Here is a 23,120-nt window from a genome sequence, read left to right as displayed (position 1 = left end):
GACCTTTGAAAGGTTTTTATTTTTATCGGTTGAATTGCAGTCTATACACTGTTTCAGTCAGGCTACAGTAGTAGACCTGAAGTCATGTCTGTACTGCCATTGTAGTAGATAGCACAAGTGGTTCTGAGGTTCACTAGTGGCATTTAACTTACAGGCCCTGGGTACTCCTTGTAACATATACTAGGCACTCACAGGAAAGTTAAATATTCCAATTAGGTTTATGTCAATTCAACCATAATAGAAGGGGGCAAAGGCACCTTACTGTTGGTTAGCATAGGTAAAGTGCAATGAGTTCTACAGCCTGCAAAAAGGGATAGGGCAAAAACCTGGAGGTACACCATGCAAAATATGGTAACTTCCAACACTTATCGGTGTCCATCCATGTCTGTCAATATAAATAGAGACATTAAGCTCAAAGGAGCTTTTTCAATTGTTAAATGGCTTTCATTTTTAGAGGAGGGCTGTCATTTTAATAAGGAAGAAAATAAAAATTATCTTTGTGCCCATTACGATGTCCCTATAATCTTAAGGTTCATTTTAAGATGTTCTCATATCAACTGGCAAGTCTATGAATTCAATCATATCTTTATATAGCACATGATCCTTCTCCTTAATAGTCTGAGCATGACTACCTCCTATGACCCACGTCTGAGTTTCACCTTTGAAAATCTGTAAGGCTTAACACCTTAGTTCATGGGCTTAACTTCCTAAATTGTTTTTAGACTGGCATTGGCCAATAGTTTTATATTTGCTAGAATGATATGTACAGTATACTTGTAGGGGGTTTCAGCCAGCCTTGTTCATTCATTTGTCTGTTATTGTGACGCTCCTCTATTTATTCTGCCCACTACAGCATACACCATGGGGAAGCGAGTCAGGCTATTTCAGCCATTGGTTAACTTCACTGGCGTTCTTTCACAAGAAACCATCAACTCCCAGCGTAGTTCCCTTAAGTGCTAGGGACTACTATGACAATGTGTGCTTTTTAAAACCAAAAAATATTTTTCCTTTTAGCCAATATTTTTTTTAGATTGATGAGGGTCCGGCAACTTTGCTAACAACTTACTTTTGTGAAAACCATGACAAAACAAACACTGACAAAGACAGAAGGCTGACAGTCAATGACGCAACTATTGTTTGTCAATGTGTTTTTCACATAGTAAAACTCGTTTCAAACTCTCTCTTTGGTATTGTTTAGGGTCTGCCTTGCCTGCCTTTCTTTTTAATTCTTCTTTGGGTTCAGTACTCCTTATCCACCTTGGGCAAGGAACATGCCAAGTGCATGGACCTACACCGTATCAAATATAATAAAAGTGTGAAAAGTACCTGCGGACCCGATTCAGAAAGGAGTTTGAGCAGTCTCTGAACACAAAACGACAATTTCAAAGAATCAAGATTGGCGAATAAGGATGCTTATCCACTATATGCACTCCAGCAGCATGACTAAATGTCGGAATTTGCATGTTTAGGTTGAGCGGTGGATTTGTGAGGGCTGTGGTTTGTCCTCACTAAAAATGTAGCTGAACAACCACAATCTTGTAAGTTTGTGGGTAGTGTCTTATCTCCAAGTGGTACATTCTCAATGCAGAAACACATGGAAATTGGTTCCTCTCAAAGACAGAAGTAACTGTACTTGAGAGTCGTGCTGGAAAAGAAACATGCCGTATTTAATGGGGGGAAAGGGAAGGAACTCAACTATGTTGACATATTTTTCAAATGGAAGAAAAACATTATATGTGCTGGTGCAAATTTGAGATGTTGACTTTTGGAAAAATCTGCATGAGTCAATGTTATGAACTGTAGCAACCGGAAATTATGTCTGTTGTAGATTTCCTACAGCACCCGTGAGTAATTTGAAGGTTTGAAAAGTCGGGCATTTCATCTAAACGTAGGAATAACAATGACGGAGCAAATTGACGACCTTTTGACAATTTGTTTTGAGCAATAGGCCCCACGATTTAGGACCAGAATGCTGGATACCATTGTTGTGCATGTGCACAATGAGGCCATGCCCCGTTCTGGCAGACTCTCGTATGGCTCTTTGTTATGGCGGTGCACACGAGTTGACCTGGGGACACTGGGGGGTGTGCACACCCGGCTCGATACGGCTTACCGTGGCCCTTGGCGCTCCCAGTTCTTGCTACTGATTGAAATGACTCCTCCTCTCTCTCCTCCCAGGCCCTGCCCAGCCCCTGGCCTCTCCTTTAACCGTCCTTCCTCCTCTCTTCTCCGCTCGTGCCTTCCTGACTCTCTCAGACTCCACTTCCTCATCTTGACGGGAGCCTCTCACCTGCTCCTGCCTACCCAACCTCCATCAGGGCCCTGCCGGCACCTCCGCAGCCTCCCGGCCGTCACCTCTCCCCCTTCCTCCGACTCCACACGCAGCTGTCACCGCCGCATTCGCCATGGCAGATTACCACAAGCCTGACCAGCAGACTCTGCAATCCCTGAAGGACACGGCCAACCGGTTGAGGATCAACTCCATCAAAGCCACCACAGCAGCCGGCTCAGGGTGAGTATCCCCGCACGCGCCAGCGCTCGAGCATCCCTTCGCCCCTATTCAGCGAGATGCAGAGTCCCAGGAAGCGCGAGAAATAGTGTGGACCGTACCACCTGCGCTGATGAAAGAGGGGCGGCGCAAAGCTCCAGTTGAACTACATAATCGCTTCCTTTCCAAGCAGATACAGCTGAACTTGCATTTCGTGGAGAGCATGCAAATACATGTAACAGTCACTAAGACGGGTGTGTGTAACTTCTGAGAAAGTAAATAGCATTTATGTTGCAGCAGCCTGCCACTGATGGGCGAGGCGTTCCTGCAGAAGTATAGCCAATGGGCATGACGAGTCATACTCGGGAAGTAGCAAGTTGTATTTCCACAGCACGCTTATACCTAAAGAGCTTTGCTTAGCGAAAGGTAAAATGTACAGCGATGCGTCAGACACTGACTGTCATGATATAAAGTCCAAACTGCCTATAAAGTTCGAGGGGCAGGTCTTTCAAATGGTAATCAATGTTATGTGCGACCCGAGAGACATAAAATACAGAGTACTGTCAGACCAGACATTGACGTACCCTTGAAAGTCAGATCTGGCTAAAAATTCTAGAGCGAGTCGAGTTTGACAATAACACAATTTACAACCTGAAGATGTAACAACATTTGCAGCGCCTCGCTATGTGCGTGCATTATTTTCAAAGGACAGTCTCGTGTATTATAAATGACGTCACACTTTTTAGACAAAGTAGTCATTTTTTTTTTCTGTAAGTGAATGCACCGTCCAGTGTATGCATATTTTACAGTGTAGCGACCAGAAACCTCCTAATATACGGCCATTGGTGATGAACAGGCCGGTCTGACAAAGTTTCAAGGGTCGAATCAGCATTTGACAAAGGGTAAAATACGCAATGAAATCCGAGAATAGCTTTCAATGCACAGTCAGATTTTGCTAGAATTCATTGTGCATCCACCTACTAATTATTAATCAATATTCAGTGAACTCGGTCTGTTCTGTGTGATGTACAGATGCAGGTCAAAGATAAATGAGTCAGAGGTACCTGTACAGTGCAATTCAGTCAGATTTGCAATAATATTACACTTAGAGTTTTCAGCCTTATGCAGCAATAGCTTACGATGCACTTTCAGATATTCCTTAAACTAAGGTTCTATGGGCCGAGCCGGTTGTTATCACATCTGGCAAAGTATTCACATCTGGCTGTTGCATGATATGCAGCTAAATCTAGGCCTACACAGAATAGGTCACGTCCTACACTGTTTATTACGATGTTCATATGCCACCTCTACGATCTCTTACCACTGTTTATGTGCAGCTCTCACCCACCAGGTATGACGTTACAACTTTAACAAATATCGAATAATCAGAAAATACATTTACAGTGCACTGTCAGATCATATACTGTTTAATAAAGATTTTGTAGTGGATTTGCCTCCAAATAAGTGGATGCTGTTACATATATATAGCATGTACTTAGTTTTCTTATTACATGGCGTTTTGGTTTCAGAAAACATTCTTAATAGAAAAATTATGTAGCTACTTGTTCGTAGCTATTACATGCAAGCGAGTATTACAGTCAAAACCTACTTTAACTGCTGCCTATGAAGGCTCACCTACTTCCTATCTGGAAACTCACGCGCACCTAAAAGAGCATCTCGCATGTGTAGCCAGGCGAGTGGCCACCCGCACCGTCCCCCCTCAGGTCTCTACCTCACAAGGAAAGATTGCATCCCAGCCATCAGAACCAGATATGGCAACAGCTACGTCTTACTTGTACCCACCATTGTTTGGGAATGTGGCCAACTAGCAGATATCCCCACGCCTTTGTGTGGCTTTGAACTACTAGCTGCTCGTAGGCCATAGCATGGAAGTTAGCAATTGGGCTGTGAACAAATAGGTTCACCTCTAGCTGGCATTTTTAACTAGGTCAAGGAGAAAAAAACATTCTAGATTGTAGAGAGGTGACCACAAAAGTACCCCTCACTGCAGATTAAAATTTTGCTCTAGTACCATTTTGATCAGAAATGTTTTAGTAGAGCACCTTTGACGGAACATAGATCAGTGAAGGCGTGGTGGTTCGCATAAAATTTGAAAGCAGCTCTTAGGTTATTGACTAAATGCTCCATTTATAGGGTTGCCATAAAGAAGACAGGCATGCATTTGTATTACTTGATTTTCTTAAACAGTTAACCCGCCATAGAATGTCATATTTTCATCATGGTTACGGTCATTTGCGCCCTTTAAGTTGCAGTAGATGAACTTTCAAAGCTGGTTTGGACTTCTGAAGAGAGGGGGTTATCGGAGTGCCGGGTGGTAGAGAGTTCCAGTGGAGAGTGCCTAGTAAGTAGAAGAACCAGAATTTGGGAGCTGCACAGGGTGCATGGTTGTCACATGAAGGTTATACCTAGTAGATTGCAGATTCTAAGTAGGTGTGTAGATGTACTTGAGCTTGCTGCAGTTCACTCCCTTGAGCCCAAATGTCTGCATCCTAAAGCTGGATGACCATTTCTGTGGAAGAGACCCAGCCAGCTTGGTGACGAGGCAGGTGATAGCCTGCCTAGGTAGATTGCAAAAAGTTTGGTTACAACTTTTAGACCTTGTCAAGCGTTGCAGGGGGGTATTGGGGTAGGCCCACTAGTAAACCACTGCGGTTCTTGTGCCTGCTGAGTTCTCTTCAGTTAATGAGGGGATTTGGCTGTGTTGAAAGAGACTATAGAGCACATTTTGTGTATGCTCGATAACTAGTATTGGGCTACATTTGCTGTGCTGGTTATGTGAGATTCCATCTTGTGTTGATGTTTTGAGTCCAACATCAGAGAAAGAGTGTTTAATAAAGGTATGATGGTTGCCTCTTGGTGAATGAGGCCTGTAATACCTCTGGAGTTCAGAGAGCGTGGAATTGTAGGATGATCAGCATTGTTGAAAGTGGCAGGTAGGTTTAAGAGTATGAGACTAGAAGAGAATGTGCTTGTGATGAACGATGGTGTTGAAGTTTGATACATGTGAAAGTGCGATTTCCGTTGTGGGGACATCACCGAAACCAGATTTGAAGGGATTAGGTAGGTTGTTAGAGGCCAGAATTAGTTAATTGAGTTGTAGTGTGGTGGAAATGGAGTAGTGGAGTGAGAGTGTCTCCAAGAGGAGTTTTTGAGGAAGGGTTTGTAGCAAAGTCATTAGTTGACAAGGAAGTCCATTGATTAATGAGCGTGGTGAGGCAGAAGGTTATTGATGGCGCATGCATGTTATTGTGGGTAAAGTGGATGCGAGATGATAGCGTTTTAAAAGTATGATGATTTAGCAGTCTAGAGGGCATCAGGCAGTGAGCCCAAGTTTTGCTTGGAGCTCTTCAGGTTTGTGGAGGCCATGTTTTTGCACAAAGGTACTCTGATGAGATGGGGTGTTAGTTGATATCTAAGGTTGCAGGTGTGGCAGTGGGAGAATGTGTATATCTTACAGTTTGGGTTAAATATTTGTTTTAGAGTATTGTTGAACAGCTCAAATGATGTGCAGTTTTTGAGAGGAATGAGGTTATCATGTATATGGATCTGGAATGCAGCGGGGGAGTGTGGAGTTGGTCATTTTAACTGGAAGCAGCAGCATTGAGGGGTCATTAACTAAGATGTGCATAGTGTCATGATCAGCTGGGCAGGGTGTTGTCCGTTTGCGTAGAGCAGGATAATGTGCTGGTGACAAGTACATGGTCCAGGGTTCCCTATGCTATGGGTTATTCTGAGGTGTGATATGCCAGTCACCTCAGAGATCCACACCCTCTTGAAAACATTCAGCCTGCAGGTTCCTACCTCTGTGGCTATACATTGCAACATCCTTTCTGGTTGCAGACAGCAATCTCTGAAATAATTTTTATTATATCACTTACAACAATGTCTTTGCAGGTGCAATTGATGATGCAGTCCAAACTAAACTCCAACACTTATTTTTTTTTAATTATAATGCACTCCTGAAAAGACCAAGGCACTTCAAGTGCTGGCCTCCCCCTTTCATTTCCAATGGGCTTAAAGGTACATCTCTAATTTGCCCGTTTAATTCATACAAATGGCGATTGAGAGAGATCCATGCAGGTGCAAATACACCTCAAACACCAAATGGATAGTCTCAAATACAGAACCATTAAAATATTCGTATCTTGTCAGGATTAAAAGGTGCACATCTGTTTATGAAGCTGTGGAAGTGAAGTGAACATGTCCAGCTTGGCTTAAATGTAAAGCAAGCTCCTGCTGATGTTGGTAGATGGTTCAATTATGCGAAAAAAGGGAAAGAAGTACTTTGGTCTTCATCCCGATCAGGCCGGGCAAGCTGAGTTGGCAGAAGGATAACAACCCCTGCTACAGAACCGGTTTTTCTTGCACACATTTCTCCAGGAGAAACATTCCGAACTTTATGCCTGAGAAAAATGCAATGTTTTTACGTTAACAGCTTGGAAATGGTAAAAGCATGCATGTGGAGGAGTGTGGCTCAATGGTTAGAGCGGCAGACCCTGAAGCAGAGTTCTGGCCAGGGACCATGGTTCGATTCCCGCCTCGGCGGGACTCGGGCTCAATTTCCTCGGACCTGTCTATTCTCGCCTCGGTGCCTATTCTAATCACGGGCCCCACGCTGCAACTCTGGGCAATAGCTTGCTTAGCCTCCACACCGGCCCCAACAGCGCTAAGGATGCCTGGATTCACCCTGGGGGTGCCCAGGAGTGGACACTTCACAGGGAAAGCCAGGAGGGGTTCCACAGCGGTATGAGTATCAGCGCCAGGAAACCGCAAAGGCGACACCGCAATGTGGCCGTCTGGTGACAGTGCGCTCTATAAGTACCTTGACATTTACATTTACTACATTATTCCCCATTCTGACCTGGAATGGTACTTAAAGTGTCGATATCAGATATCGAGCCAGCAAAAGCCCGCACACCGCAGTATCGGTAATTCCCAGTGCTGTATTTCCACTTCAGTTTATAGGGAAGATCTTACTGAGGCTTTCTGTTATTACCAGTCATGTTTCCTATTAACAGCAACGTTTGCAGGTACCTGTTAAATGAATTAGGCAAGAACGTACTGCCCAGTGCGACGTAACCTGGGAGAGAAAGCAGAGACTCCAGTAAAGAGAGCAGGAAATAAGGTCGAGTTATTTCAAGAAATGTCACTTCTTGTTAAGGTGTGTCTAGGCGGGTGGCTGCAGATTGCAACAGATGTTGCAACAGCAGCTCTGCAAGTTCTTTGTTCACAAATGCATATTCCTGTCCTTGCTTCAAGGTCACAGAGGAGATTTGGGGTGGAGGTTGGTTATGGGGGTGTTGGCAATCCAGCTGAATAAAGTTCCCAGACTTTCTGTATTGTGACTGTTATGCACAGGAGATAGTAAAGTTGGTGATTTGATGTGAACCTGTGAACACGAAGAATGCAAGCCTGCAGCGTGCATACACTCGGAATGCCATTTTGTGAAGCAGTGTCAGAACCGATAAGGCCAGCCGTGCAGTTATTTTAAGTGTGGGCTTTTGCCAAATGCCCTCTGGCTGCAGCTCTTTCCAGGCCCCGCACACATTCCTGCTGTCAGAACAACTCAAGCCACCCTCGTGACTCCGAGGAGCTGATGGCCATTCATTAATACACATGGCAAACCGACTTTATGCAGAGATGTGCTTCATTCCAAAACCCAGCCTTTCTGGTTTATTGTACGTTTCTTGCTCTGATGTCTTTCTTCTTTGCAACCTAGCACGGTGGCTCTGACATAATAAATAATTTAATAGTTATTAGTAGAGCAGATAATATGTTGAATGTACACTTCCTTTGACATTGTTTTAAATCAGTTTGATTAATCGCCTTTACATTCACACTAAGAACATATTTTCAGGTGCATGATTTTTAATACAAGTACGGCAACTGTCTGTGGGTCACTTTGGCTCATTGTAGCGTGACCGAGGCAAAGGCCAGCCTGACTCAGGAGTTTGCGTGGCTTGGAAGAGCTTGGGATTTTGCCCGGCAAGCATTGCTACATTCTGCCTCGGGTTTTATCATAGGACATTCTCTTCACCAGGCCTGGGCAGATATTGCAGCCACGTCCCCTTCTTCCAACGCACCTCTTGAAAATCTCGCTTGGGAAGGCTGTGTTGCTGGTGATGTCAGATGGTGTGTGTGTACAGTGCACATCTTGTGGGTGGTGTTTTTCAGTCGTAGTTTCTCCAACATCAAGCATGACTTTTCAGGATGTCATGTTATGAGCAAACTCCAGGCACTCAGCAACTCTGGGCAATAGCTTGCTTAATCTCCACTTACGGCCCCATCAGCGCCGGGGATGCTTGTCTTCACCTTGGAGATGCCCAGTAGGGACCATCTCACAGGGAAAGCCAGGATGGGTTCCCCAGCGGTATACAGCGCCGGGACGCCCCGTTGCTGGGGCAGCTGTGCGCTTTACAAGTATACGACATTTACATTTACAACACTGGACTAGTGGATATTAAGGTCTCCCATAATAATGTACTAATCCATACAAAGGAGTAAGAAGAAGGAGCTTATAGCTACAATGAATGTTCACTACCGGTCTCTGGAGCCCGTGTTTGTCTTGGACTCCACTGCTGCCAGTCCATTGGGCGTCTTAACAGATGAGGTCCGATTGCCATGCAGGGCATCACAGAAGAGAGAGTACCCTGCTACACCTGGTGGAAGATCTAGAATGATCACACCAAGGTCTACCAGACATGATCAGTACAGTACGATACACTTGGGCAGGAGAGCTGCTCTTTCTAGCTTCGTGCTTAAGAGGCCCTTAATTTCATTTTGACCCAACATTGCTTCAGCAGGGATCCTGGGGTCATCTTTGCTTTTTCTATTGAAGATGCCTAATCCTTTTGGAGCTTCACTTCAAAAAAGCCATCAATGCTCAAACCATACATGTTCCCTAAGCTGGAATGCACCCATCTTTACAAGAGGGTGGCAGTTCATGAAGGATTTAATTTGGGGCAACAAAATCACATTGTGTACTTCCTTCCAATTACAAGGTGGCTTAGGGTAATTTTTTCTTGAGTTTATCCCTCCAGCTGTCCAGCATCAACTTCAGAGCCAGATCATAGACCTGAGCCATGTAGATAGCTGCGACCCGTACCTAGGAGCCAGTGGCCTAGCCCGGCCCCATGAAAACAATACCTCTCCTGCCTGCTACCACGCACCATTCACACATAAACAAGTGAACATTTAGTTAGCCACTTGTATGCCTGCTCCTGTGAAGTAACAGTGTAATTAAACAAAGGGACTACAGTAAAGTTAATACTTTAAATCTCTTTAAAAATATAATCTAGAATAGAAATTCAGCACCATGATTCCAGACACGTGAGGTATAGATAAAATCACAAAGACTTTCTAAATTGGATGCACTTAGCTGAGAACACCAGCAAAATCTTGCAGAATTATATATTTCTTTTTAGAGGTTAATTAGCATACCAGCCGCGGCCTGTGCAGATAAGAGCCGAGGGGTGGTGGGGCAGAGTGGGGGGGGGGGGGGGGGGGGGGGATTTCGACAGACGACGACGAGGCAGAATCAATTATTTATTTAATTTTCCCTCGTCAGTCTATTGAAACATCCTGACAGGTCTCAATCATATTTACAATGGGGTTTGTACTGGTGTGAATGGTTGATCCATTTAAACTAAGGCACTCGAAAGATGGTGCAAAAGTACAAATCACCAATCTTGTGATGGATGGATTCAAAGCAAATCATTTGGGGATTCATAATATGCAGATGAGATCTTTTTCAGACCCAGACCACCTTTCCCACTCAAGTCTTCACCTTGCGAAGGTGCAGTGACACTTTCTCCCTAAGTCTTAGCACCTTATAAATGCAGCTTTTATTGCGAGTAAGACTCCTGTTTATGGCCCCATCCTCAGGTCACTGCTCATCCTTTTCGAACAGGGTACAGTTTCTCTATGCACAGAACACATTCTGTATACATAAAGCTAGAGCACAAACTGCCCTATTAACAGCAACGGCAGCTTTGTAAGTGTCGGGCTCATTTTGAAGAGTGCTTGACAACGGCTGCCACATCGAAAACACTTTTTAGAATGAGACGAAAACTTTTCTAACTTACCCTGCGATGGCAATTCATAGATCAATTCATTGCTGTGAAGGAGCAGAAGTCTGTTTAGCCAAAGAGGATACTGCCTCTTCTCCGGAAGACCATCTTATTGTGAATGGGCGCTGCCCAACCAATAGCTACCAATCTAGATGGTCGTTTTCAGTGACTTTGCTTTTTATTATGAGCGTATTTCGCGGGCAGTAATGCTGATAATATATGCTAGCTAATATATGCTGGCACAGTAATTCTAAAAAGCATACTGTTTCCTGTAGTGATGGTTTATTATGTGGAAGATGATTACTTTGGCCTTTACCACAGTAATTCTTATACTTTATGGCACATTAAATCCAGTAGGCAGTACCTACTGGCACTTGAGTTCTAATGGACACTTACACTAACCCTGGATTAAAACAGGATTGTAACAGGCTTATAATAATAGTGACACCAAGTCAATTATATTACTAATAAACAATGCCAGAACAACACATATACATCCTTCACAGGTCAGTGGAAACATGTAGTTAGAACTCAGCAAGCCCTCAACAGTACTCCTCTCTTCATAGAACAGCAAACCCCTAAAAGAAAACACATTACACACAAAACCAGCACCTAGTAAATCCCCACAGCTAATGTGAGTTAAAGGGCTGCTATTGACATCCATCAAAGCCAAAATGGCAAAAAACTCATGCACATACCTCAAGCCGAACAATGCTCATAGCAGTATCTCAGATGACATGTACGCACATTGTCTGATATACATATATCACGTCCACACCTCTGATGACCCCTAATGAAAGAATCAGACTCGGGTGTTGGAAGGATCACTCAAGGCCAGGACATGAAAGTAATTGAAGGTGATGGCACTGAGAGGCCGTTCTCTTGGCAATACAGTGCAATACAGATCTCTGTAAGGTAACATTGTAGCTTCACAAGTGTTATTTGACAATAGTAACAATCACATTGTATCTTTCCTGGAGATGCTGAGTGTTCATAGCATTGTTTTCTTGCCCGTCCTGAGGAAGCCATGCAGCTTCTGTACTTTGTCAGTGCATTTATGTAGCATTTCATATCCCTTTCCAGGTGCTGGACGTTTCTGGCCAAGTCTCTGGGATTTGTGGGACCCCCGCAAGATGGGCAGATTTAACACTTCAAGGGTGAAAGAGAAAAGTGCTCTTGTCTGTTTTGGGCTAGTAATTCTCCTTTTTCTCAAATGGCATTTTGTTATGCAAGGAGAAGCGAATGTCTGATAAAGGAAAGGCGTCTTGCTAAGTTGTGCAACGAGTGGGAACTTTTAAAGCCAATGACGCAAGTCAATCACACGTAACCATTTCCTCTCCCATGAGCCTGCCCAGATTCTGTAGAAGGAAGTCGAGTAACCGTTCTAACTGCGACCTGCTTTGCACAACGAGGCTTGAGAAACCTTCATTGCAGAGGTGTGTGCAATCTTTTATCGTGTGTGGAGAGCAAGGAATGCTGGAAACAGGGTATTTCCACCACTAAGAGGAAGTGTCCACACATTTAGCTAGGATGGCCTAACGCCGGTTACCTCACAGTTAATGTACGGCAAGAGAGAGCGCTGGCTTGCTTCATCCCTTTGTGCAATACAGCACGTCTTCAGTGTGCTGGCCGCTCGCATTGGTACTCACATACAGCCTCAAGAAGCAGGGTGATGCTTTCAGACTTTTAGCACAGAGGAGCGCACATTTGGATGGCTTTCATTGGTCAATGGTTATACCTGGGAAGGGCACACAGGAGCATGTGTCCCATGTTTAAGCGTGAGAAAACTGAGACCCTGGGTCATAACCTCCTTCCATGTAGCACATCCAGAACAGAACTACTCTCTAGGAAGGTGGGGTTCTACGGCCAAAACGTTATTCTAACTTCAAGGCAGCTACCATAATTGTAGCCCGGTCTTACCACCTTTTGCAACCCCCATATTGTGCTCCGCCAACTGCTATTCCAAGCACTGCTGAGTGAAAAAGTCTGAAGGCAGTATTGGGAATCGTATGTTAATGAGATGTAGCTGAAAGGATCAGAATCGGAGGGATTATTAGCATATTTTTGTGCTTGGGTGCTAAATCCATGGGATGTACCACACCTGGCTATGGCGACCCAGCTACAGCATTGGGTTATTAGTCCGGGATCATGATCCCACTTTAAATTGTGACTTCAGAGGTGAATAAATAAATGAGACGAAATGTGGTTTGCAGCACAAGGCACAACACAACACATACTCTGAACCCAGAGTTGCAGTCTCATTCTGAGTTTGACTTCTTTTCTGGTCCCTACTGATGCCGTCACCAAGGAGCAAAGCTTCTTCCACACTCCGCAACTGGTCAGCGATGCCTGTGGGGCTGAAGCAAAGTGCTGTTTGAACCCCATAATCAGATATGGATTCATATGCCTTAACAATTGCGAATATTGTCAGCTTCACACTCTCCAAAATGATATCGCAGGAGATCCGTCAGCCTCCTATGCCTCCCCGTTAAACCTTTACTGGGGCCATAAAACCTTTGCCCAAACACTTATGTTTTTTGAAGGACAATTCCAGATGCCACCAGGCTGCCACCTTGAGTGTGGCCCTGTGTGTGACACAGACTTTGTTTTGAACGATACATGTAAAAGGGGCTTATGGTGTCAACATGAGGCTGAATCTTTAAACTGCTACTGCGAAGCCACAAAAGTAGCTTTCAATAGTGAACTGAATACAGCATCGTTTCTCCAGTGTCTCAAAATGCACTTGTGCTGTATATTATTGGCCATGTTAGAAACATGACTTTACATGTAAAAACTTGCATTTTTATCTTAAGTTTGGCTGCATCTTACTGTATAGGTTATGAAAGACATACCTTTGTTCTGAATAGTAGGGCTCATTTTAGATATTGCTTGCAGCCAGCTTCCACTTCAGACAACCAGGCTTCAAGAAGTTTGTAAGATCTAAGGTAACTTTCTCACTGAGCCAAACCCTGACTGCCAAGTCAACCAGTCTGCTCTTCGCCTTCGGATCCTAGTCCCACTGAAAAGACCTATAAGAACACGTGGGTTCAACAGGAGTCCTGTGGAAATCCCACAGGGATTTTTATTGAATTACTTCTTGCCAGGTAAAACCTGGCAGAACTTGTGTGGGCAAAAAAATGCAAGATTCCGAGTTTTTTCATCTTGGAATGGGTGGGGCAGTCTTAGACCCATGCAGTATTACAGATTTCTCCCCCATTCCAAGGTCCAGAACTCAATAAATACTGCACCCTGAAGTACTGGTATTTACTGGGTATTACTGTATGAAAAGACCACTGGACATGTAATTAGACCTGCAATTTGTCCTTTCATAGGGTGTATTGGATTGACATAACAAAATGTCCCATAAAATATAACAATAAAAAATAGTACCACTGACTGTTCATGGTAACTAAATGTTTTTTAAATATTTTTCACTTCAGTTTTTGTCTGACCATTATGTTCTATCTTGATCTCTTGAGCTATCTAAAGTTTACAGATTGTGATGTGCTGGTGCTAAACAAACAGCGGAAATAATATACAGTACCTAAAATTCCTTAACTGTATCTCATTTTGGTTTAGGAATTTTACATTCTACTACTGCCAAGGGTATGTGTAAGAAAGGGACATTTTTGTCACCCCCCCGCCCCCCACATATTTTCTTGCCTGGCTTTGCTGGCTGTAGTGGGCTGTGGTGCACAGGGCAAATGCTAAATAGTGCTTTCTGCCTGTGCTTTTCTCCTAAAACATACCGTGCATTGGAGTTACTGGATGTACCCATTTAACTTTCCTAGGCATGGATGTTAAATAGGTGGAATGAAGTGTATATTACACCACCCACATATATGAAAAATACATCTAGATGCCATGCGCAGTACTGTGTTTTAGCAAAGCTGCGGCCTAATATTACAAATTCTTATCTACTATTCCTCTCATACGAATTTCATTGTTTTGGTTTATTTTTGCTCATTAGATTTTAATTTTTCTAAAGTTATTTGTGAATTTTATTGTGTTGTTATCTTGACGTTTAATTTATTTGTACTGCTTGAAATTAAGCAGATATTTCAAAGATTTTTATTGAGGGGGGGATTCCCCGCTTGAGAAGTCTACTCGTTCACTAGCCATGGCAAGTCAGATTTTATCGAGCTATTTTTGGGGTCTACTGGTCCTGTCTGGCAAGATGCATAGAACAGGTGTTCTTGCCAGGCTGAAGCTTCAGGGGTCCCAAATAACTTTAGAAAAATTAAAATCTAATGAGCAAAAATAAACCAAAAAATGAAATTCGTATGAGAGGAATAGTAGATAAGAATTTGTAATATTTTAATGCCAAGAGCATGGCAATGATAAATATAATTCCACCATTGAATGAGACATTGACTCAATTTCACCCTGACTGCAATGGAAAAGATGTCAGTAACACCAAGCAATTTATCTTGGTCAAAGTTTTGACCTTTATGACTTTTTGGTGGCCAAAGTCAGCAGGGTAAGGTCTAAGGCTGAAGCTGCAGGGGTCCCTCAAAGTCAGATATGTGGTTGTCAAGGTCCTGCTGAAGCATTTAGGTTTGCTGGCAAAAAGCTAGGGTTCATAGCCGCCAAGGTCGCTTCGCGGCTGGGGTTAAGTTGCCGCATTGTACCAGTCCAAGGTTTTCCCTTTGCACTATGTAACTTTTTTGGTTCTCGCCATCCACCGGCAGGGCTCCATGAGACCTGATACTTTTACTCAGAAAGTGAATGAGCAATCAAGATGCCTTTAAATTTTGTTTGTATCTTGTCACATTTGCTGTGTGTTTAAAGACCGAGGTCAAATATCAGGGTATGTTTTCTGAAAAATCACTTCTTGTTTTTTCTGGAGATTCCTGTTTATTTCTCTGACTTCAAAAATTAGATGATTTTGAAGTGAACTATTTGACAGTCATTTAAATAGCTTGTAAGTGAACAGTGCAAATGTTTCCAAATATATTCCAGTAGTTAAAAACACACTTTTTTTGTAATTGTAAAGTGGGATGGAAACAAAGATTTCAATATGATCAAAACAAATCAGAATATGATTTGCAAAATTACAAATCTTTGCTGAAAATCAATTTCCACACGTTGTTTGTATCAGTAAAGCTACATGGCAATGGAAAAGTTTGTGGCAATTTCATTGGGAAATGTCTGTAAATGACAGAGAGCTTGCTACTGAATCATGCTTTGGTGACATATTTGTTAGACGAGAGGGCTTTTAAATATGAACTGCAAAACATTCCTGTGCCCCACCCTGATGACAATTCTATTAGTGACCTAAGAGGCAAGTCAGCCTTATATGTAGGCTAGATTTTTATTATACATGGATTTTCATTCTAGTAAATCAAACACAAGTTTTTTGTACAGCAAACATGCTGAACTCACATTTTAGAGGTATTCTCATATGCAGTAACGAAGAATAAGGTGACTCAGTGGAATTAAATATTTGGCTAGTATCACACAATTTCAGACAAGTTTATGGGTCAAGCGTATTACAGTTAGGTCGAGTAGATTATTCAAGTCACTAGACTAGTTGGTCTGGTAACATTTTTCGAGGTCTGCCAGTACGCCTTAAACTGAGCCAAAGCCACCAAAATGAGAACATAGGCGGTCTCAGCGAGCCATTCTCCTACCACCTCTAACTTGAACAGCTGGATTCACTGCCCTGATTAGTTCAGCTAGCCGACATTAAGTTACTAGCTTGCCATTCCACTAAGTCAAGTGACTGCCTCACAGATGTACATTAAGGAAGAGAAGGTAAACTGTGGATTTCCCTCATTTGCTTATAATTTTATAATCCTAGCTAAAGTGTGGATTCTATGGGCTGAATGTGCTTACTCTTGCAGTAATAAAGAAGTAATACTGTGATTATCTTTCTATGATCTGGGTGTGTGAATGAATCTATGAGACCTATTCCAGGAACTGACATAAGAATACCGAAGCTGCACCTTCTGGCGAAATGTGGGAATTGAATGTTGCAACACAGGTAGATCTGAGTTTTCCTGTTGCTCTTTTCAATATGTCAACTTCCTGGTTTTAGGGCCTGTCAAAACCTGTGCCCCACCTAGGTAAATCCTAATATAGTGTTTTGCTGTCTAAAACTGGGATACCGGGGCAAAGACTGCTTTGTAACAAAGTTGTACATTTAGTTGCTATTCATGGACAGTACGAGAACAGGCTGTTGTCAAAGTGGTGTTTGTGATCTGTACAAAGTAGTCTATATGACCATGGGACTGAGAAGCGTAATGTTGAAAGTGTTAATAGTTAATTGGAGGTAGCTTGCAGCAAGTATAATATTGGTAATGCTTTCTAAAACATGGTGTTATATATTACTAACATAAATACTTTAACCCCCCCACTTGACTCCAACATGTGTATATGTATTTTTATCCTCTTCTGCTCAAAACAAGGTTCTGCATGACTCCATCCTGCTCAAAACAGGTTAATTGTGGAACAAAGGTGTATATTTGTTTTCAAAGTCAGCTGTGCCTCACTGCAGTTCAAATGTGTTGAACCACCGAAAGAGAAACTTTGTGTTTGGGCCTTCCTAAGGTTGCACAAAGCGTTTCTGTTGTTTAATTTCTAACTATAGCCTGAAACTCCAGATCAGGTAATACATGATAAAGGAAATGTCATGGTTTTGTGAGGAGAGATATTGCCAATTGTAGTGTTAGTCGACTGTCGAATGTGCAATTTTTAGAGAGGCAGCAGCCATTGTGGTAAATATTTGAACAGTACAGCAGACAAACCATGCATTCTTTCCTCTTCTCTAAGGTATTGGGTTGGCTGCCTGCTGAGAGTTGCGTGCAGGGCCTGCTCTGCCGCCAATCGCCACTGTGTGCAGCCAAAGGTAGCACAGGTTGGGTGCCAGCAGACAGTGGTTCACAGGGTCGGACCATGATGCCAGGACCTGCTGCCAACCCCCGCTGCACATGACCTAAGTCTGCACCCTGGGCCAATTTATACATATATTTGCCTGTGGCCACTGGACTGACCTTTACGCCTGCATTCAGTCCTCCCTGGGTGTCCCTCTGCAGGTGCACAATGATTGTCTGCTAACATTTTTACTGTTTTAAAATTAGGGCGGTGTAAAACGATTGAGAAGATGGGTAGAGTGAGCAAACAGATGTGAAAAGAAGGTGCTGTACCTATGCAGATGTCTCCCTTTAACTATTCTTAGATCCTTTTAAAAATATTAACCCGCTGGTTTCATACCTGCATTACCATCTCAATGCTCATTTACTTCAGCTGCTCCTCAAGAAAAGCTTTAAATTCAACAGCTTGTATTCCATCCAAATGTCCTTCAGGAGTCCCTCACTGCTGTCTTGAGTATAAAATGTTAGCACTCTGGTTGTTCCTTAGATTTTTAAAGTGAATCTGCCCTTGATCATTACAGAGTTAACTGACAGACTGTTGCTGGTGTTAGAAGTACTTTTCACTCTGAATGTCAGAATAGTTTACTGACCTGGATGAGGAAGATATTTGACAACTCACAGAAAAGATGTCCTCACTTTAGCTATCTAATCATATTTTCCAATCCAAATGATACCCCACATTTTGTTCATTTCTAAAGTAAATGGTTTATGTTCAAAAAGCTTTGATTCCTTCATGATGGTATTTTAGTGTGCCACATTTTTGTCACAAATGCAGAATGTCAGTGTTCTAGCTTTCATTATAACACTGTGGTGAAACTGCAGTGAAGCAATGGGGAATCAACTAACTGGCAGAGGCTGGTGCTTGAAGTACATGCTTCGCTCAGTATGCAAGCCTTTTTTTCTGGCATTGATCAAGAAGATATTTGAGAATTTATAGAATGTGTGTCCTCATTTTAATTTTCTAGATCACTAACCATAATTTCTATGACCAGAATAAACCCCTCATTTAGTTAAATTACTGGAGTATTCTCTGCAGGAAATGTGTTCAGTTTTAAAGTTTTGATTCCATCAGGAGTGCTTTCAGGTGTGCTACGCTTTTATCATATATACAGGATGTTAGTGCTCCAGTTGTACGTTAGAACAAAGTGGTGAAGGTGTGATAAAACACTGAGGAATCAACTGACAGATTGCTTCTGCTGTTGGAAGTATATGTTATACTCAGAATATTAGTCTATGGGCCCGATTCACAAGAGTAATCCGAGACAAAATCCTCACTTTACGACTTTCGGTATTCACAGAAGGCATTTAGGAGTACTAAAGTTAGGATTTTGTCTCGTATTACTTTTGTGTATCAGGCCCTATGTTCACTTATTGCTGGGGAAGATAGTGTGAACGAATATAAAACTTGCTCTCATTTTGGCTTCTGGAGCACTGTCCATAACCTCTTTAAGAAAATCATGAGAGAACTGTTTTCTCTTAAACATGGTTCATCAGATCCCAACAGAGGATCAGCATTTTTCACTGGTTAAAACCCCTTTAGAACGTACCTCCATTACTAAAATTAGTATGGTGCCACCAACAAATGCTTTACATTGTGACTTGAGTCTGTTATCACCCTTCAAATGTGTTCCTTCTTGTGACCCTCAAAAGCAGGATTTTACTACAATGCCTTTCAATGGGGAACATGTCCATGAGTCCCTGAATGGTTGCCACAACATGTTGTCCATTTTCTGGCCAGCCATTCAAAGAGGGGGGGGGGCTTTGGGACCCACCACATGCCCTTGAGGGTTGGGGTGTGCTCACCCTGCACCCACCATATTTGGTTTATTTTTGCTCATTCATTTTCAGGATGCAGGGACTATGTCCCTGAGTCCTGTAATGGCTGCCACTACATAATGTTCCTGTTGCGGCCAGCCAATCAGGATTGAACAATCCCCTCTAATAGACCAATCAGAGTATATCTGAATATTGACAATTCAGATATCACTAATGTTTTCTAGTGGGTAACCCCTTCAGGCCCACAAGCACCTTTTTAAATGCTAAACTTTCAAGGTGCTGAATGGATTTACACAAAATAATGAAACGCAAGCTTTCTGAGCAAAGGTCTAACTTTCTCCTAAATATTGTTCAGCCGTGGTTTTTCTGTATTGGAGAGCAAACATTCCTATGAGAACTAAAATGGGAAATCAATGTTTGGAAACCCCACCATTTTCTTAGTTAGCCCTTGCTTGACGGATCAGCATGAAACTTTCCATGAAGCAGCTAAACAGGACGAGCCTATTTCCTTGAAAGTTTTGTGCAGACTTGTTGAACAGCATCAAAATTATTAAGAAAACCACAAGTGCATCTTCTATGGAAGGTCTGACCTAATTAAAACTACTCTAGTGCTATCACCACCAGAGTAACATATATCCTCATACACATGTGACATTTTCATACTCCACACACAACGTCTATTTTCGTTGACAAATGTCAGCCCTATTGAGCTTGTCAACTCTTGTCTATATCATGTCAGTACTTCTGTTCTATCAATACAGTTTTATCTGCTGACAAGAATGTTTGTTCTTCACCTTCTCCCTAGGGTCAGTCATGCTATCGCTCAATTTTTACTGTTTGGCAATTCTAAAATAATTCTTTTAAGCTGAGCACACACCTCTGGGATTTTGCAGAAAATATTTGACACTCAGAGGAAGAAAAATCGATTGATCTGAGCGAGTAGAGAAATTATCTCCTCAAGCGAAATAGTTCCTTGGAGAACACACTTAGTCTTGGCCGTTAAGACATGAATGAAATGTTGTTTAATTTAGTTGTGAAAGGTTCAATACTTCAAGAGCAAAGACATTTTTTTGCCCTTTGTTATATTTTGTGAAACTGTTTATTAGTACAAAACTATGTTGTTGAGATTGCTTCCAGGCGCACAGTGGCTGTGAGTCAAGGATCTATAGGAATTCACTGCTGTATCAGGATTGAGCCCAGTGCAAACATTATAGAAAAAAATCCGAATGCTGGGCACTGTACATTTCCTCCTAGTGGTGTTGGTTGCCAATGTAAAGGTATTCATGAAAATTCCAAGATGAATGCCTGATTTTACAATTCCGCTCATACTTTCCCTCCACTATTTTTACTTCTGTGAACTACGCAGTTCGCACTGTAGAAAAGTCTATTGGGAATAAGTTTACATGTTGGGAAAATCCTTAGCCTTGACTCCCAGATAACGTTGGGGCGTTATAATAATTTTGCCATGATATCTGCACACTTATTGAAATTTTTTCTAGAAATATTTATTGATTTATTCAACTATGGTGGCATAAATCTTTGGGAATGTTTGCAAAACCCACTTAAGCTACTGGTAATGTTTGTGAAACTCACCAAGTTATGACCTTGTGAGTAAACCTCCGAGACCCAATTCACTGTACCGCGGCTGGGAACACCCAGGTTGCCTTCCAATTCACATTATGAAGCAATTTTTCTATATTTGTAAGGTCCATCCTGTCTGAGATCACCCCCGACCACCTACCACCCTCTGCGCCCATAGTGTTTTTATTGTTTTAATTAGCAGCTATCTCTATTGGGACTGGAGATTGAGGCATATGCTTCCCATGAGGTTGCAGTTAAAAATTCTGCCACTGAGGAAGCACAGCAGGTAATTACAGCACAGAGGTTCGTAATTCCCACCTTTCCTTTTTCTAATGTCAGGAGGTAGATGTGAATCCAGCGAAAAATGCAAACTTTCCCCTGGATTCGCATCTGCTATTCTGTGGATTGAAAATTCAATTCCCCCAGCCCTATTCCTTTTTCAGTGAAAGATAGTCTGCTATTTGCTCTCACAGGAGGCAATATTTGTCTGCTGCTATCTATAATTTAGGTTCACCAGCAGAATTTAAAATCAGGTCCAGGGAAACTGGTAAAAGAAGTCCATTTGTATAGATTATCCATAAAGTCATAATTCCAAAGAACATGTGAAGGGGCTGATTGGAATAAAAGTTGGTGACCATGAATACATATAGGAACGAAGGGCCAGATGTGGGACCCTTTCAGTTCGCAAGCTGCTAATTGCGATTTTCTTTGCGACTTACAATTAGAGACTCGCAAAATGAAATGTACTAATGTGTCTCAGACAAATTTTGTGATTCCCAATGGGGTCGTAAATGACATGCCTCATTAATATTCATGAGGTAGGTCGCAATTTGCGACCTATTGGAAGTCACTAAAAACACAGGGATAGTGGCCTGCAAGGGACAGCTGGCCACCATGTCTGTGTTTGCTTTAAATAATGCAACTTTTTTGGGGGGTAATGCAATCCGTTTTAAAGGAAAATCCGATGTGTTTCAAAAAGAAAAATGAAACGTTTCTGTTTCATTTTTTAAGAGCAGACCACTGCCTGCTCTTAAAAAACAATTTTGCTACCATTCACAAAGTGGGTTACCTCCAAATTGAGTTTGGTGGTAAACTGCGATTCTTTTGCAATCTCATTCTGGTCGCAAAACAATTGTACATCCCCTGGTGACTCGCTATTAGGAAGGGACGCCCTTGGCACGTCCCTTCCTAATACCGATTTGTAAACCCTATTTTGCCAGTCGGTAATTGGTTACCGACGTGCAAAATAGCGTAAGTATATGCCAAAAGGCACTTTAGCGGTCGCTAATGACCCGAACCGTTGTTAACCGCTAAAACCTGTTGTACATGTGCCCCAACATATATTGTGCAATCGAGTCACCTGTGGCTGTAAGTTTGTAAAATAGTTCCAATCGTATTCACACAGTTAACACTACTCTTTGCACCTGCAATGATGTATTCTGTCTAAACAATAAATTTTTATTGAAATATGCATTGTGTTACAAAATCCTTTTAATTTTTAATGTCACAACATTCACCCGTATTTTTGTGTGCGTGTGTGTTCACTATTTCAGGTTTTTAGCACCTATTTGCAAGACCACAATTGTAAAGAAACTTGGTGAAGTATAGAATTGAAGGAGGTATTTTGGCATGCCAGGGTTTTTGATGAAGTCCCAACTACCAATAACGTCTAATATGAGCATGAAGTTTGTCTTTGAACATTAACATGGATTGTGTGAATTTGTGATCACCTGTAGTTGGTTGGACACTAACTTTAATTCCAGTTTTCGTTGTGTCTGCATGATACAGCTGTCTCCGGCTCCTTGGGGTTAAGCAGTCTTGAAAATATTTTGTCCTACTAGAATGGTTACTTTAGGTCATAATACGCATGCACCTTGAGAACTAGGTTTATTGTATTGTATCTTCCGACGTGATTACAAATTGATGTCCCTGCATTAAATTACAGATTTGTTTAGAGAAAGCATGGTTTTTTTTAGTTATAAGAGCCTAGGATGCACGGCAGACCTTTGCGGCGGATCCTTTAGTGTCCACCATGGCTGTCATGTTAGAGGAATAGCAGCGGAATTGAGTAAGGATGGAACAGTCGATACAAATTTGCAGCATCTGTTTGAGTTTCTAAATGCATCTGGATCTGTAAGCCTCACAGTGCTGCTCTTATCACTGTAACATGGAGAGCCACCAAAAAACTAACCTTCATCTGCATATCCCTTATTTCCATTGATAGAAAATTATAGTTTCATAGACAGGTCAACAGGAGAGAAGATGTCATATGTAGGAAGGACAGAATCCAAGAGACAAGTGAGTGTTAAT

The 23,120-nt window shown here is 42.2% G+C and overlaps 1 protein-coding gene across 1 annotated transcript in view; it reads left to right on the top strand.

The window, feature by feature from the left end:
- Nucleotides 1–2,183: 2,183 nt before the first annotated feature.
- The window catches only part of TKT (transketolase), a 99,854-nt gene continuing 78,917 nt past the window's right edge, over nucleotides 2,184–23,120 (top strand). Inside the window, exon 1 of the mRNA XM_085624622.1 lies at nucleotides 2,184–2,512. Within this exon, the coding sequence (XP_085480748.1) occupies nucleotides 2,406–2,512 (107 nt within the window). The 5' untranslated portion in view covers nucleotides 2,184–2,405. The remainder of the gene's footprint in view (nucleotides 2,513–23,120) is intronic.

This window comes from Triturus cristatus, chromosome 9 (assembly GCF_964204655.1).
Source record: "Triturus cristatus chromosome 9, aTriCri1.1, whole genome shotgun sequence".
Lineage (NCBI taxonomy): Eukaryota > Metazoa > Chordata > Amphibia > Caudata > Salamandridae > Triturus > Triturus cristatus.
This window is presented reverse-complemented; position numbering and strand designations above follow the sequence as displayed.